Here is a 17,040-nt window from a genome sequence, read left to right as displayed (position 1 = left end):
TGTGTGCGTGTGCGTGCGTGCGTGCGTGCGTGCGTGTGCATCAGAACACAGAGAAGCAAATGCGACAGCTGGCGGTCATCCCACCGATGTTATTTGATGCTGAGCAGCAACGCATCAAGTTTATCAACATGAACGGACTGATGGATGACCCCATGAAGGTGTACAAGGACCGGCAGGTTATGAACATGTGGAGCGAGCAGGAGAAGGACACTTTCAGAGAGAAGTAAGTAAAACACGCCAACAAACTCAGGGTTTCAAATACATTATTTTAATAATGAAAATACATCCTTTTATTCCCATTTTCTATCAGCTAGATTATGTTTCCCTTGCAAAAGATAGTTTTTGACAGTAACATTTTGCCATTTGGTCCCCAGAATACCATCCATGAATTTTCCTGTTGCTTTTGGGCTTTTTACATTAAACACATTTTTTTTTTTTTCAAATGCCATCTTAGCTTCCAGTTCCGTTTATCATTCAGTTTATTAGATCAAGTGCTTGGGAGCTTCTTTTTAAGTAACAAGATGAAGTATGCCTTTTGCTCCCTGTGAAATGTGGGTGACTGATAGAGGGTCAGTCAGTTGTTGGTAAGGAAGTGGATCTTCCCCTTTCGTGAGAATCGAGATGAGGCGTTTGAAGCTGACAAATTAAATCAAACCCACACAAGGAAACCAGTGACTTGAACGTTTGCCCACATTCAAACAGCTTCAGTTTCTTCCTCTGAGCAAAAACAAACACTAAAACATGTCATCACTGGTCATTATCGACTGTGATAATAATATAATAAATGACATTTTTAAATTTGGGATTCATGTAATAGATTTAGTGAACCTTTTTAGGGCACTGTTTTTGTCAGAAAGCGTAGTCTTCATTTTAGATGTCCTTTTTCTGTGTCAGCACTGACGTCAATCTCTTTGTGTTATTTTGTGATCTTCTTTTAGGGCCTTTCAGCAAATGTCAGTGATTTTGAGTCATCCCATTAGCTTTGTTATCCTCCCACAGGTTCATACAGCACCCCAAAAACTTTAGTCTGATTGCATCTTTCCTGGAGAGAAAGGTATTGATACATTTAATTTTTTTTATGTATTTTTCAGATTGAGCCCATCTTCTCATGAAATGAAAAATGACATTTATTTAATGTTCCAGACTGTGGCGGAGTGTGTGCTCTTTTACTACCTGACCAAAAAGAACGAAAACTATAAGAACATCGTACGAAGGAACTACCGACGCCGAGGAAGAAGCCAGGTATGTTCTCCATTCCAGCTCGCAGTTCTAACGGATGCTTGACATTTTGATTGAGTCCAGATCACACACTGCAAATTTCAGGTGCACCCGTCTGTCTTTAGTTTTAAGAAATCCTGCACACACACAAACACGGAAGTCTCCTTTTGCAATTGATTGGCAACCACAAAGTTGGCTGCTGTTTGTGACTTGGCTAACTTATGGACAGTAAATGATACCATTCGCTTGTCGAAGAAACGTTTGTTAATACGATACTCTGTCATCCAACTAATTTGGCAGGAATCGCCAACATTAACTTTTCTCCTATTATTCTTATAGTCTGTCACATTGACAGCACAGAAAAAGTTGCTTTGGCATTTTTTCTATGTGAAGTTGCGAGGCACACAACAAAGAAAAACATGGACTATGTTGTGCTCAAATACAGCATCCAACAGGATTTCACCTCGTTAAAAGCTACTAAAAATGGGCCACCGTCTGACTTAAAAAATGTGTCCCAAGTAACATAAACATGATCTAATATCCAGCGCTAAAGCTGTATGGATGTCTTTGCAGAACTGTGAAGAAGTCTGAAGAGGTCACACTCAATTTTGCTGAATATTTTGTATTTTGTATCTCAGCAGTGTTTCATAATGATAGTCTCCAAACAAAGGTTATTTCTGCTGCTGAGGAGCTACCGGTTATTCGGAGCCTCAGATCAGGTGCTATCTGTTCAACTTCATGGTGGTTTGCACGAATGAAATGTTGCAGTAATTTACTGGCGACCTTTTCCCTGTGGGTGTGAGGACAGTCTCTCCTCATCTTTCCTGAGGAAACCTCTGCTCATTACCTGGCAGTTTGCTCCATATCTCCTGAGTAGCAGCTAGCAATAATAGCTCACCGTCACAGTGTGGGAGGTACTTACAGAGGAGGAACCCAAAGTGTATCGTTATACTGATTGCAAATGCTAATCGAGATTATGTTTGGGGAGAGTAAGTAATAGCTAAATGCCGATGTTAATGTTTTTCCAGCCATTCTCAGTCTTTTCTTTCACTGTGCTGTCGTGGAGTTTCTCCTTTTAGTCGTTACACGGCCCAGGGTCAGCTTGGAACATGCCTTAGCGCTCTGCAGCTCTCTGCTGAGGGTAGATGGAGATTATGAGGCTGCTTTTGTGTCCTGGGAAAAGAACAAGTGTCTGTTCAGCACAAGCGACTGGGAGACCATTAAGGCCTATTGAGTTATGACTTGTATTTGTGTTCTGTCTGAGTTAATTTCAAAGGGAGGGAGAGGATATTGCAAATGGAGAAAAAGGTCATTACTGCGTGTAAAAGGTGCATTTTGGTTTTATTTTTCTACGCCCCATCTTTCTCTACTGTTTTTTACGTTTGCTCGCCTAGAGCCTCATGCGATGTGTCTTTTTTTAGAGCAGATATGTAGTAAAGCGATCAACAAAGGTTGCTTGCAAGAGCATTTGCCTAAAGGCAGAAACTGCAAAGATTTCAAATTGAGTAGAAGATGTTGATAGAGATCTGCTTGGTTAATGTTGAGCAGCTTTGGAGGTTTTTGGTCAGGCTGCGTGTCTATACTAATCTGAACTCTAACCCTAAAAGCCCAGACAGGCAGGAAACTGGTAAGGAAGTGGTTCTGGGCGCATCAAGAGCAAATGTTATACAGCAGAAATGTGCTTCTGTAATTACGGAACTTTCGTATCCTGTTTTGTTTTAACGCGGCTCGAAATGAATTGGATTGTTCAGGTTAGTAATTGTTCAGTATTGAAATCAGTGATACTAAGATTTTAGAAATGACAAAGAATGAAATGATTAATTGGTATTTTACGTTTCTGTTTTTAAAACACCGTTTGTGTAGTTGTTATTTTATCAAAAAGCCAGCCAAACTTTCATTGTACCCTGCATGTGGACATCAGCTCTGCCACTGAAAGTGGAACCTCATTCACTGTTTGCAAACGTGCAGAAAATATATGTGGTGAGGGGAATATTAGTGAATCTCCTGAGGTAAAATGAGAATATCAGCCACTGACATACTCAAAGGCAGTCTTGTGACAGCCCTCCTTATAATTATCTGATTTGCAGAATGCAGCGTTATTAAGACAGAAAAACATTTACCACTCTTGACTGTCCAATAAATTCTTTATTATTTTATGTGCTTGTGTGTTTCAAAGGTAAACAGTTTACCGGAGATGTTGAGATGTTAGTAAATCCGTGCCCATTATTTGGGATTATCCTTTTAATACAGTTGTTTCTGTCTCTTTCATTGCAGCATGGCCAGCAGCAGCAGCAGCAGCAACAAGTGAACCGGAGCAGCCAGGAAGAGAAAGAGAAGGAGGAGAAGGAGAAGGAGGGAGAGCGGGAGGAAGAGAAAAATGAAGCTGAAGACAAAGAAGATGGAATGAAGTGAGTTGCTTTATTAAAGACAGACTACACCTTCAAAGCCAGTCATGTCACACGTGCTCTGCAAAAATGGCTTTTCTTATTGATTCTTCAGAAAGGCAGACTGCGAGGAAAAGATGGAGCGGAGGGAAAAGATTTGTATGATATTGTACGAGCCCGAACTTGCACAACTATAGTGATCCTCTAACTTGCTCCATTTCTCCAACTCACAATTTTTTTGAATTGTTCCAGGTCAGGATGCAGGAAATGGAGTAGGAGTAAGTTTTGGCTGGTGGGAGTGGATCTGAAAATCCAATCACTCCGTAACCCTTGAGCTCGTACTTCCTCACCTCCAGCCAGAATTTTCCACCTACGGCAAATTCAAGCATTCATTTGTTCTCCCCACTTCAGCAGCTGTTTTCCTGTTAATATTTCTCCCCTTCCCGATGGGACGCCAAGCCTCATTTGTAAAAAGATTTTTGCTTATTTTTATTACTCTGGGTTGTTTTTGGTGGGGAAATAAGCAGTGCCATTAACCTGGCTGTCAGTTTGAAATGCCAGTGCGTAAGGAGGAGTGTAACTGTGTTTGTATATTGCTGGGTGGTCAGGTGGGGTGGGGTGGGGGGGGGCACAGTGCCAGCAAAGGATGCAAAACTACAGATGGAGTATCACTGCTTTCCGCTGCCTGAAAATGAATAGATGTCTGTATTTAGGCACTGTTATGTTGTCAGCTGAAACTGTACACTGCAGTAGTTTTTAGCATTGGCAGGTCATATTTATTAGCAGTTGTATTGGACTAGAAGATGATGATGATGATGAAGTGTTGCCTAATGTCTCCCTGCACTGAGGCGGGGTCAGGGGACTCCGTGACTCCCAGCACACCCTGCTGCCTGCCTGTCACCCCTGGCACAGCTGGCTTGTCTATATTTAGTGTGCCACCAGCTCCCCTTAGCAAGATTAATGGAGCTGGGGGAAGATGAATGGAGGAGCAGAGGGTTCAAACTCAGTGGCTGTCTCCTGGCATGCCATTGTGCTGACACTCGATAAATTATCCTGGAAAAAAAAAAAAAAAAAATGAAAAAGCCAGCTTCTGCATACACGTTCACATTTTGTCTTCCAAGTTTGTGTTTCATTGTGCTGCAGTCTCGACTGTTCTCAGGCAGACAAACTCATCTGTCCCCACATAGGACTTGTGGTGCTAAAGCCAATGCAATGTAGCAGACAAACACATTAAGGAAAGGATGGGGAGGGATGTTTGATGTTTGAAGTTTGAATTTAGTTTTTGCGACTGACTGAAGTGTGGACCAGTTGAAACACTTGTAGGTCACACATTTGATCTGGTTGCCTGCAGTGTGTGCTGCTTCCTGAAGATAGAACAGGGCCTTTTCTTTACTACCCTCATGCTGTGAGCAGCATGGCCCACATCTTCATCTCTTAAAAGGGGGATCTTCCTACATTTGCTTTTGTTATTAAACACAATATATCTGGATGATTTTGAACATTGCAGCTTGCAAATGTTATTTCGATGAGATATTTTGACGCTGGCGCTGTACTTCAGCATTATGGGTTTAAAACGTCAACTTTCCAATGTAATTGAAAATTGTGTACATTTTTATCAGTTTACAACAGTTAGAAATTTCATAGCTCCAATAAATATAAAATAGACCCAAAGCCATCATATTGAATATTTGGTTGCAAATTTTTTGCAGTCAGTGACAGTATGAAGTCTCTCATCAGAGGCAGCCTGTTCATGCAGTACTTTGCCTTGACAACAGCTGCCTTCAGTTCTTGCTCTTATTTTTGCCTTCAGACTGATCTTCAGCAGTAAAACACATCTTTAATTGGCATGACAACATTAAGATGTTTATCAATAAAGACAGTGCTCTTTTTGTCTAAATGGTTATTATCAGTGACCTCCAGTGCTTTCCAGAAATGTATGTGCTGCTTAAAGAGCTTTGAGTCATTTTCGTGAACCGTCATGTGCAAACCAGTCGCAAAGCTGGTGTTTTTCCCTCAAAAACATTGACATTTCTCCATTGCAGGGACGACACCTCTGGAGAGGATGCCGAGGACAAAGAGCCTGCTGTGGCTTTCAAGGGTCGACGCACAGCCAACAGCCAGGGGCGCCGCAAGGGCCGTATCACCCGCTCTATGACCAGTGAAGTGGAGGAGACCACCACACCGCCACTCAACAATGAGCTCGGTCAGTCTGAGTCACTCTGCACCAAATTAGTGCAAATTGTGCCGCGTGTTAGTTTAACATCAGAAAAAAATTCCGCATGTGAATACAAGCACATTACTTACTGTAGTTTGAGGAGGTGATGCGGATGAAGTCATTATATATTTAATAAACTCAGACATAAGAACACTCTTTATTGTATTATATCTTTCTAAATAGCTTACTTATTTCAAAATAGATGCAAAATAGTAGGCTGCTAAAATAGCTAATAATCAATAATGACTGAAAATTTCTTCGGATATGTCGGGAACTCTTAAACAATATAGAAGGTTTATAAACAAATATTTCACCAGCATCACGCAGGATTGAGTTTGGTCACCTTTGTTCTAGTTGTAGCGTCTTGTCCAACACCACAAGAGTGCACTGTTGTTCCTCCATCTCTATTTGTTCACATTCGGTCTTGCGCTCACTACTTTTTTTCCTAAGATACGCTCATAAGTGTCCTGATAAGAAATCAGAACAGTGAAGAGCTGTGACTGCATCAGGGGTGTAGTCAAAATCCCATCTGTCGGCAGAAGACACAAGTATTATTTAAGGACAAAATACTCTGTGTCAGCTCGCTAAATGTAAGTTAGCCATGCACGCACTAACAGTCTTGCTGCAGGCCAGAATGGGACTTTTGATGTTTCAGCAGTTGTGTGTACACGCTGCAGTCGCTGCTGCTGCTGCTGCTGCTGCTGCTGCTGCACAGGTTTAGTCACAGGGAATCCCCAGGTGACTCGATCTGTAGGGGCTCTCAGTCAGCAGCCCCACCGCTGCCACTGTTTGTTCCCTTGCTGGCAGCAATGCAAGCTGGCCCACTGTGCCCTTCACAGGTCCATATAGAGGACACATACGCACTGGCTCCAGCTCTGCCAGGGACAACCTGGCTTGTGGCCTGTGCAGGGAAAGAAGCCAGTTGTTATGTCTATAATCATTAACTGACTTCTCTCCTTGGATTTCCTGCTTCCTCCATCTAAAACAAACAGTCCCTAGCGACCCGTGCTGCAGTGCTCCTTTGGCAAGCAGCTAAAGCTACCCTGCCCCCCACCTTCTTATTCTTTTTTTCTTCTCTAATTTCTGTCTCTTCTTCTTTTCCTCTCGTCAGTCACTCCCTAACTGACTTTGTGACAACTGCCCACTCCCCCCTTCCTCCCGCCTTCTTCAACTTGTTGGTTCTCTATTTTTTTTTTTTTTTTTTTTTTTTTTTTTTTGACAGCCAATCTGGAGATGAATGAGAGCTCTCGCTGGACTGAAGAAGAGATGGAAACTGCCAAAAAAGGTAATACACAGCAAACGTTTCTTCTTTCTGTGATGTGTAGCATTATCTCAGCTACTGTATATTATAAAACAAATGTCAAAGGAAGGAACACGAACAACTCAAGCGCTGTTTAAAAGCATAGCCGAGTGATGCGGCTGTGACTTCCTGTTAGTGAGGCAGCAACCGCCACGTGCTACTCGTTTGTGTCAATGCGTGTGTGCGTGTGCGTGTGTGTGCGTGTGTGTGTGTGTGTGTGTGTGTGTGTGTGTGTGTGTGTGTGTGTGTGTGTGTGTGTGTGTGTGTCCGTGTCCGTCTGCCTGGACGGAGTCTGTCGCTCTTTGGAGCCGTTTCCTCGTCTCTCTGGGTCAAAGCAGCCTGCCTTTTATCAAGGAGGCTGTAAAGTCTGTCCCTTATCAGCCAGCCTCTGTGAATGCAGCAGTCATTAACTCGGGGCTGTTTATTGTCTCTGACTGAAGATTACCCAGAAGCCTATGGCTGATTCACAGAGGTCGCTGACACTGCCTGTTTTCTTTGCACCAGCGCTCTGTGTGTTCAAAAGAGTTTATTTGCAGTGCATGAGCCACAGTTACTAATTGAATGAGCTCTTCACCCTCATTGATTTGTACTGCATACTACTCGTTTAATTGGGATCCTCCACTGATCTGTTACACCAGACTGATGGTCAGATTTGCTGCTTGTCAGTCATTTTTTATATATACAAATATCTTTGCGTTACCAAATTCGCAGCCTGAACTGTGTATTAAATGTATCTTTTTACAAATGATTTTTAAATCTTGAACTTGGGTGACAAAGTGCCCTCTTTGTAATGTCAACTCCTGCGTTCTCTACATGACTGAACTGGTAGGCGGCGTCTTTGTGGCCATTTGTGGATATGATGTGTCATCGTACTTTGTGTGACTCTCACTTCTGCTTCTGACTATTTTAACCTGTCCTCCCATGTCATGCCTCTTGCAAACTTGAATATGATAATTAAACTTAATTTAGTCTGCATCTGCTCTGCTTGTAGTGGCCCCTGCAAATTGGGGTGTGTGTGCGTGTGTGCGTGCAGGTTTGTGTGTTAAGAGGTTATTTTATGATAACTGGTGCTGGCCTGGCTCGAACACGGTCCTGTGTAGTAATCCCGGTTAATGTCTTCAGTTCCATTCTCCTGCTGCGGGATTAGTGGGGCGCTCCATCCCGGAGGATTAGCCTGGCAGCTCGGTGAGAGCAGGGCTTCCATGAAGGGCTTATGTAACCACAACCACAGAACCCCGGCTACAGTACTGAGGGCTGAAGAGGGGGAGCTGCTCTTACCGTTTTTTCATCAGTTCTGACTTCCACCCCCACACCTGCCAAAAGGGATTCCCCTTCCAAGAACTCAAAACACTCCAAGATCATAACCTCCCCCCCCCCATTTCCTCCAAGTATTGAATAAGCTCGTCAAGGTGCTTTCCCTGGAAAGTGCTCGACATGTATATGTTTTAAAGAGGCTTAGGTGTCCTCATGCTAATGTGTTTATCTCCTTGAGCTAAACAGATGTGAATAATTGCATTGATAGTGTGAGCCAGCGTTGCCTTTGAGGATGACATGGCCACAAGGAGATAGATCACTCTTGTCTTCACTGGTAGCCCACACCAGAGACGGCAGGGCTTTTTAACGCCACTTGTCTTAAATCCACCAGCTCTGCCTGCCTGTGTGTATGTCTGCACGGAAGGTATGTGTAGCAAAGGTTGTATCTGTGTGCACTTGGTCCAAGCTGTGTTTGCATGTGCACCAGTCTTGGCTGGCATTTATGTAAGTGCACTAATCTGCCAGGCTGTGCTCGGGTGCAGGCAGGCAGCTGGATAATGGCCCCTGCTCTGTGTGCTGGAAGAACCCATTTAAAGGAGCAGCAGGTAGAGAATGCCACATTATCTTTTTTTTTCTCCCTTTCTCCTCCACCGTTGCTCTATCTCTGTCTCTCGGTTGGGAGATGGCAACAGCCCAGATTGGCAAGAGCTGTGGAAGATTTGGCAAGTGCCTCTTTCCCCCACTCACTTTCTCTCTCCTCTCACTCCATGTTGTTATAAACTAGAGAGGTCACATTCAAGATGAAAAGCAGGTCAGTCAGGAAAAATGTGAAAGCCTTTATGCTTTCTCATGGTATCAACATCAACTCCCTCTCCACCCCCTCCTGCCCTCCCTCACTCTTCTCTCTGTGCTTACTCTCCACTTCTGTATCCTTTCCCTTTCTCCATTGTCTCTCTGGCTCAGTGGCTCTGCTTGCTCTCTCTCTCTCTCTCTCCCTCCCCCCACCCCTCTCTCCCCCCTCCCTCTCCCCACCCCTCTCTCCCCTCTCCCTCTCCTCTCTCTCCAGGCTGCTCTCTCTCTCTGCTCTCTGTTTACTCTTGGACTGCCTGAGTGTGTGTTTGTGTCTGTGTGCTAGAGTATTAACAAGAGAGACAGAGAGAGAGGGTTCGAGTGAGTTTGTACTCACTCATGCATGTGTGTGTGTGTGTGTGTGTGTGTGTGTGTGTGTGTGTGTGTGTGTGTGTGTGTGTGCATGCGCGCGCCGCGGTGCCTGCTGGCAGAGTGAGGTAGGGGGAGGGACAGACCGACGGAAAGAGGGAGGGAGGGAAAAAAAAAAAAAGAGAGATAGAGGAGAGATCAGATGAGGGGAGAGAGTGGCTGAGCACATAGCACCGCCCCACAGTCCCACTTTCCTGTGGAAGTCTTCCCAGACGACCGCCATTGGGGAGAGAGACACGGCAGAGAAGAACAGACCAGCACTTATCGAAGCACAGGGACGACAGAGAGAGAGGAGAAAGGAGGGGAGAGGCCAGGAGCATGTGCTGTTTTGGAGCATGTCAACCTGACACCGGCTCAAGTTTCAAGCCAGCTGGCAGGAAGAGCGCCGAGACTGAGCTGTTTTCATCTCCTCTGCTCTGGATCGGAAGGCCCAGCCCCGAAGAGCTTCCCGGCCGGCCCTCCAGAGATCAGACTGTCTGATAGTGTTATACAGAGCAGGGCCACGAGACGACGGCTGGAGTGACAGGCATGTGACAGACGGGAACAACCACTCTCAGGCTGAGCCAGGTGTTGATTGGACTTTCTCTGGGAGGAGCTAATGTGAATACAGTGTCCTGATTGGGTGTGAGGCTACCACCTGTTTCAGTTTTGCTGCTGCTGATTGGATGTATTTTCCATGTGGTGTTGCTCCAGCAACTAAGGCCCTGAGTCAGCTAGAGCTTTTTGGATTTGAGCTTTCTGTCTTTGCATATGTTGGAATACACTGGACGTAGTTAGAGGTCATAGCAAAGTGACCTTTGACTTTGAGTAAATTAACTTTTAACTTTACCGTTATTGTTTCAGCTTCACTGCATGCTGCAAAGAGTTTGTCTTCCTTGCTTAAATGATATCATGCCACTGTCTGTCATGGTTGAGCATGTGTATGTTTGTGTGTACTCCTGGGTGTCTAACTTGTAGGGCAGCCCCCCACCCCGCTCCTCCCCCTCCCTTCCTCTCCCCTGCTGTGAGACGAGACTGCTGTAAAAGGTTAATAGGTGTTGGTCACATGTCTCTGTCCTCTTGGAGTGAGTCAGGCCAACCGGTCTTTCTTTTCTTTTCTGTGTTGGAGAGGCTTTTCCAGCAATGCCTTTAGTGGCAGCGATGAATATTTCAGCTGAAAAACCTCTTCCACTTCAACACTTGACAGGTTGTAGGTGCGCAGCAGCTTTTAGACACCAGAAGCTCAGACTTGAAGATCAACCCCTCCTTGTTATGGCCGTTCTTTTTATATTGGCATTAATAAATTCTCAGCTTGACAGTGAATATTATACATTCCCACATTTGCTGGATGATGCAAAGCTTTTCTAGCCCTTTTGGCAAAAGTTTTTTTTTTCTTTTCTATCAGTCGGTATGTGTGACAGATGTAGTGTTTGACATATGTCAGTGCAGAGACAAATGTAATGATAATGATTTTGAAAAGGGTGGATTGAACTTCATGACCCGCTGTGCATGGCCAATGAAACTCAGGTTTATGGAGAAAACAAAGAACATGACGTGCAGAGATAACTACCTGCAAGGCAGTGTCCTGTGCTTCATGCGTACCGGCAGAAAGGGTTTTGTTAGCTGCTTTTTGAAAGTTTTGTCACAAACAGAATGCCTGATGGGAGAAATTAATTTCATTTACAAACTTTACGGCATTCATCTGTGTTGGTGTAAATAGTTTGATGTGTTCTGTTTTATTTACATGACATTTTCCACAACAGCACCTGTTTTGTTTCCAAAACATGCCAAATATTATTCTTTGGTCTTTTGGTCTTCTTAGACCAAACTCATGCATCTACCACAAGTTTACTTTTAAGAATTATTTTAACAAAATTGTAGTGTTTTTAAGGGGTTAAGAATCGTTAGTGTGCAGACAGATTTCTAGATATTTTATCATTTTTAGGGACCTTTTTACTTGTATCTTCATATTTTGAATTTCCTAGTACACATATGTAAATTCATCCCAGTGAATAACATCCAGGAAATTAAACAAATAGCAGCCCAGCTCTTATTGCAGCTGGCACTCTGTAATCATCTTATTACTGACTGATTCAATCAAGCGTTAGTATCAGTCAGTGTTTCTGATGACGGGGCTGTAAACAGCTGTCCTTTCCTCTCCTTTGGCTCACTGTTCTGCTTGTTGTCCTACTACCTCCATTAAGCGATTAGATGCAGGGACCTCTGAACCCATGTCCAAGGTTATCCCAAGACGAGTTGGCGCAGCGCCTGTTAATGACACCCCCCCCCCCCAACCCCCAAACAACCTTTTGAGAAGCTGTCCTGTTGCCAGGACCTGTCAGGCTGGCACAGGAAACAAGTGGGTGGTGTAAGCTAAGCCTCTTACAACACACACTGTTAATGAGCTGCCTTTAGCTAGCAGCAAACTCTTGGAGGGGGGCACTGGAGCAAATTCGACACTATCTGTCTCTCTCTCACACACTGACTGCTCTGTGCATCTCTTTTTTTTAGCACACATACACTGCACAATTGTGTGCGAGTGCGCGTGCATGCTTGTGTGTTTCATGACAGGTTGATCTATCACAGCTCTGGCCCAGCGGGTGCTTGTTGACTCTTGTGTAAGGCACAATCATGTGGTTGACTGGGTAAAGGACTGGGGTTTCTTGGAACTGGGTCACATCAAAGTCAGTTAGAATATGACACAGAGTGACCCCAGTGGGGAGAGTTAGTGATGTCATTGGTGTGACTGATGGTTCACCTATCACACTAGCACTCCTCTCTATTTTTTCCTCTTTGACTCTTATGTCTCTATCTCTGTATCTCTACTTAGGAAGTGAGTGGCATCAGGCCATACTGCTGCTGCTGCTGGGAGACTCAAACTGTGTCTGTGTTAGGCTACAGACAGCTGTGTAGAGCTATAGAGATTGATGTTTATGGCTATTTTATACTATACACATGATTGTGGTTGGAGATAGCGCTGATAGTATATATACCAAATAACCATTCAATTTACAATGTACTCAACAGGTGCACTTTGCACAGCTTTCATAATATTTTTTTACAGCTGTAAAGTGAATATCAATAAGGTCACATCTGTCTGTTTGTCGTTGTTTCTGTCCTGTCCTAATCGCTCTGCCTCCATCTGTTAATTCCAGGCCTTCTCCAGTATGGTAGGAATTGGTCCGCCATCGCCAAGATGGTGGGATCAAAAACCGTGTCACAGTGCAAGAACTTCTACTTCAACTACAAGAAGAGGCAGAAACTGGATGAGATTCTGCAGCAGCATAAAATGAAATCGGTAAGAAAAATGGAAAGTTTTCCTCCACCTCATGCTGACAAAGTAAAGTCATTTATGCTTTTTGTGCACCATCAAGTTATAGGATGGTTTCTGTTTTTCTTCTTGATCTGACTTTTTTTATTTAGTGTGTCCTTGTTTTGTTTCAGGAGAAGGAGCGAAAGGCCCGTCGTAGGGGTAAAGCCCTGCAGAATGAAGAGACCAGTGCCCCGTATACAGCTGAGGAGGAGGAGATGGAGGGTTCAGGAGCCAGCTGCAATGAAGAGGAAGCCCCTGAGGATGGAGAAGGTACACCAGCCCCAGGAACAACATACATTTCGTTTATATCCAAAATAGAACATCATCACATGAATGTTTTATTGAGGTGCTATTTAATTTTATTTTTCAGCATTTTTTTTTATTGCATTTAGTATTTCTGGTGTTCTTAACCCCTCATTTGAAAATAAGGTTTGCATTAAAAAACATTAAAAAAAATAAAAATAGAACACCTCTTTATGTAATGAAGTTCAGTTCTCTGTAAACAACAACTTCAATAACATGCATATAGTTAGAATAATACCTCTCTTGCAGTTTCAATCAGAACTGAACATTATTATCTTATTTAAAGGTAGAATTTATGTCCAAGTTGTTGTTTTGGATTGCATTAGATTGTGCAGGTGTACCTAATAAAGTGGCACCTTAATGCATATTAATTAATATAACAGTGAAAATGTTTGAGTCGCTTCCTTTTGGCATGAACAATCATGCTCTGCAGCGACAAACATAAAAGTAGGCTGAAAATCCTGCTGTAGTCTGTTGATAGACGTAAACTGCGTGGACTGCAGCGCGCTGTAGAGCTCTGAAGCCTCAGGGGATTTTATCCATCATCCCAATTGGTTTTGTGTTCCCCCTTATTGTACAGTGAAACCTGATTAAGACAAAGACTGGCACTGTAAGGAATCTGGTTTAGCAAAAAAAGATGGAAGCGAAAAGGACAAAGAGATCAAACATGATTTACAGTCTAATCTGTGGTTCATTTTGTCCCCTGTCCCTGCCAGGTGGAGCCAACAACAGCTCTGACACAGAGAGCCTGCCCTCGCCGCACTCGTCCGAGGACAGTAAGGCTAAGGAGGAAGGCTCAGGCAGGTCGAAGGGCAGCTCCAACCCCGGGAACAAGGAGGAGACCCGGTCAGACCCGGGCCAGGCAGTGGACGAGAAACCTCCAGTCAAGGAGGATGCAGACTCAGTCATCAAGCAGGAGATAAAGATTGAGGCAGGGGAGCCCTACAAAGAGCAGCCAGCAGTACCCAGCGATGCCACAGATAAAAAACCTCCCACAGCAGAGGCAGAGGAAGTCAAAAGCTCCACCAAGAGCTCCAAGAAGGACCATGCAGCCAAAACTGGCTCCCATGGGGACAGTGACTCCAGTGCCACTTGCAGCGCTGATGAGGTGGAGGAGACAGACAATTTGGATAAGAACAGGTGAAAATTCTGAGCAAAAAATATAGAAGTGGAAATTCGATTGTTTGTTTCTTGCTTCTTTCCTGCTTCATTTGACATCTTATGGAATTTTTAGATTTTTAGTGTCAAAGAGCTTCTGGATTTTGAGTGGTTTACCAGGTGTCCTACTTTCTGATTTACCACAGCAAACATTAGAAAACAAAGCAGTGAGGGTTTTGAAGTGGTATTAGTTGCCTAGCTACACTGTGTGAAACCATATTTGTTAAGCCACTTGTGAGTATACCACAAGTTGCTCTTTTCTGTCAACCAACAATTTTATGTGCACTCCTTGAATGAATGCAAATATATATTTACTGTATATATATATATATATATATATATATATACATATATATGTTGTGTGTGTCTGCGAATGAGGCCACTAGAAATGAGTGTCAAAAGTGTGTGGGAGGAGTGATTAGTCTTGTTTGCACGGTATTTGTCCAATTTTTTCCATGACAGCAGACTGCATGTACTGGCAGAGCTGAGGGAAACGCTGCCCTCTCTGCCAAAGCAAACAAAGGGAGTGTGTGTGTGTGTGTTTGTGAGTGTGTATACCCTCTTGTGCATCAGTGTGTGTGTGTCTGTCTGTGATTCAGAGTATGTTGTGTGCTCTTGACAGATGTTGTGAGACATGGATATGGATTTTTACTTGTAATTCTTTTCCACAGTCTCCGACTCTGTCAACACACACACCCGCCATATATTTCTGCTTCCTCTCCATAAATTGAATGCTTTAACTTTTTTTTTTTTTGAGTGAGGATTTGTGAATGTGTCTTGTGTCTCCTGGGGGAATAGGATAGTAGGCGTGTGGGATATAAACACAGATAGAAGCTGTACTTTTTTTCTTGTTGTTGTTTTTCCCCCTTTAAAGTTCTCAGATGAATTGTTGCATTTGGTTTCATATGGGGAAAGAAAATTACACTGGGCAGTTTGTGGACATTTGGTAGTACATCCGTAGGCGGAAACACTAAACAGGATATGTTGTACCCTCTACTCTCATCCTCCTCTTCAATCCATCTAACTTCTCTTTGTCTGTGTGTGTAGAATGAATTCTCCACGGCCAAGCCTGCTAAACTACAGTCACGATGGGGTCATATCATCCCCCCTACAGAAGCCCATGGACCTGAAACAGCTCAAACAGAGGGCTGCGGCTATACCACCTATTGTGAGTTATATTTGGGGTGTTTCGGTGTGTATATTTTTTTTTACTCGCACATCTTACAACAGTTAAGTGATGAGCATCACAGCTTTTACAGCCTTGGAAAGTGTCTTTGATCAAAGTAGTCTTTTATAACAGAAAACTGATTTTGCAAACGCACACACATATACTCACTCTCACTCCTCAGTTGCAGTGGTATCAATGCTATCCCTGTATCTCTGCTTATAGAGATAACAGTATAGCATGTGAAATTGTTAAGTCATATTTGTTTAAGATAAGGTAGCCAGATGGAGGATGATGGGATAGGATTGCTTTGTGGAGAAGAAAGGAGATGCCAGGCATTAGGGAAACTTTAGCTTACCAAGAAATAAGAGCTGCGTATGAGCTATCATGTTTATCAGATACTGTATGTGGCTAACCATATGTCAAATGCCAGCTAGGAGTGGGCCTGTGTTGTGTGTGGCATGTGTGTAACCTTTTTTTTTTAATTTCCCTCTCGTCCTGTGTGCAGATGCCAGAAGCCTCCATGCAGGGCAGTCAGCGGGGTGGTGGTGGGAAGGCGGTGCTGCCCCCACACGCCCTGGCACTGTACCAGCAACAGATCACCATGGCTCATGGAGAGTCCTCTCAGGACATCAAACAGCACCACCAGCAGCACCACCACCAGCAGCAGCAGCAGCAACAACAGCAACAACAACAACAACAGCAGCAGCAGCAACAGCAGCAACAACAGCAACAGCAGCAACAGCAACACCTACAGCACCAGCTACAGCAACAGCAGCAGCAGCAGCTGCAGCTGCTTTCAGGCCAGCCAGGTAAACAGCAGCCTTACACCCCGCAGCCAGACAGAGACAGGGAGGCTCTTCACTGCAGCAGCCCTCGTGTTCGCCCACGCAGCCCCTCCACCAGCGAAAAGGATGGTACGCACACCTCCATCACTCCAGAAAACTACGCTTATTACCTACAAACTCATTAAGCTGCTAAAGTTAACAATGTGGGAACTCCTCTCACAATTTCCAGCACATTAATCTCCCTTTGTTTTTTCTTCCAATGCCGTTATTCTCTGACTCTAAGCCATAGTCTCACTACTGTAGGACGCATTTCCGCATGTCGTGGTGTTTTCAGTTTTAAAAATGAGCCGAATAAATCGATTTACGAAAACATGATCAGAGGAATAATGAAATAAGAAAATGGAGGTTAATGAAATTTCTGCACAACATGCAGTTCCAGTAGCATTTGATCTAGTTTAACTTAGTTGGTCCTTGCTACAAGCTCTAACCTTGAGTCTGTGTTCTCCAGTGTTCAGGGTATTGAAGTGTTTCTGGGACACTGGTGGAGCAGGAACTGATAAATGATCTGGTATTGCTATTGACCCAGAAGGGAATATAGTCTAGTTCAGTGCACTTACTGTAAGCTTGTGGAATGAGAATCTGTGAGAGCCCAGTGCAAGACTTTTTAACAGTCAGGACAAAGACAGGTCTTTTATAACCACCTGGGCACCGCAGCTGTGAACTCTAAAGTACTGCAGCTGCTTTT

At 43.9% G+C, this 17,040-nt stretch overlaps 1 protein-coding gene across 10 annotated transcripts in view; it reads left to right on the top strand.

Moving 5' to 3' along the window:
- Positions 1-17,040, top strand: part of ncor2 (nuclear receptor corepressor 2) — an 85,674-nt gene that overhangs the window by 47,386 nt on the left and 21,248 nt on the right. For 3 of the 10 annotated variants that reach the window (XM_069706713.1, XM_069706720.1, XM_069706718.1), the window contains exons 12-23: positions 45-223; positions 1,000-1,054; positions 1,144-1,242; positions 3,493-3,626; positions 3,718-3,771; positions 5,645-5,805; positions 7,040-7,102; positions 12,724-12,866; positions 13,013-13,151; positions 13,901-14,324; positions 15,390-15,534; positions 16,016-16,424. In XM_069706713.1, the coding sequence (XP_069562814.1) occupies positions 45-223; positions 1,000-1,054; positions 1,144-1,242; positions 3,493-3,626; positions 3,718-3,771; positions 5,645-5,805; positions 7,040-7,102; positions 12,724-12,866; positions 13,013-13,151; positions 13,901-14,324; positions 15,390-15,534; positions 16,016-16,424 (2,005 nt within the window). The remainder of the gene's footprint in view (positions 1-44; positions 224-999; positions 1,055-1,143; positions 1,243-3,492; positions 3,627-3,717; positions 3,772-5,644; positions 5,806-7,039; positions 7,103-12,723; positions 12,867-13,012; positions 13,152-13,900; positions 14,325-15,389; positions 15,535-16,015; positions 16,425-17,040) is intronic. The other 7 variants (XM_069706717.1, XM_069706723.1, XM_069706722.1 and 4 more) reach the window with 5 other exon arrangements.

The sequence above is a fragment of the Brachyistius frenatus genome, unplaced genomic scaffold, assembly GCF_029030835.1.
Source record: "Brachyistius frenatus isolate BFR_SWC_R1_liver_20210118 unplaced genomic scaffold, ASM2903083v1 Contig_64, whole genome shotgun sequence".
NCBI classification, from domain to species: Eukaryota; Metazoa; Chordata; class Actinopteri; family Embiotocidae; genus Brachyistius; species Brachyistius frenatus.
Note: the sequence above shows the minus strand (reverse complement) of the source record. Positions and strands in the feature narration are given on the sequence as shown.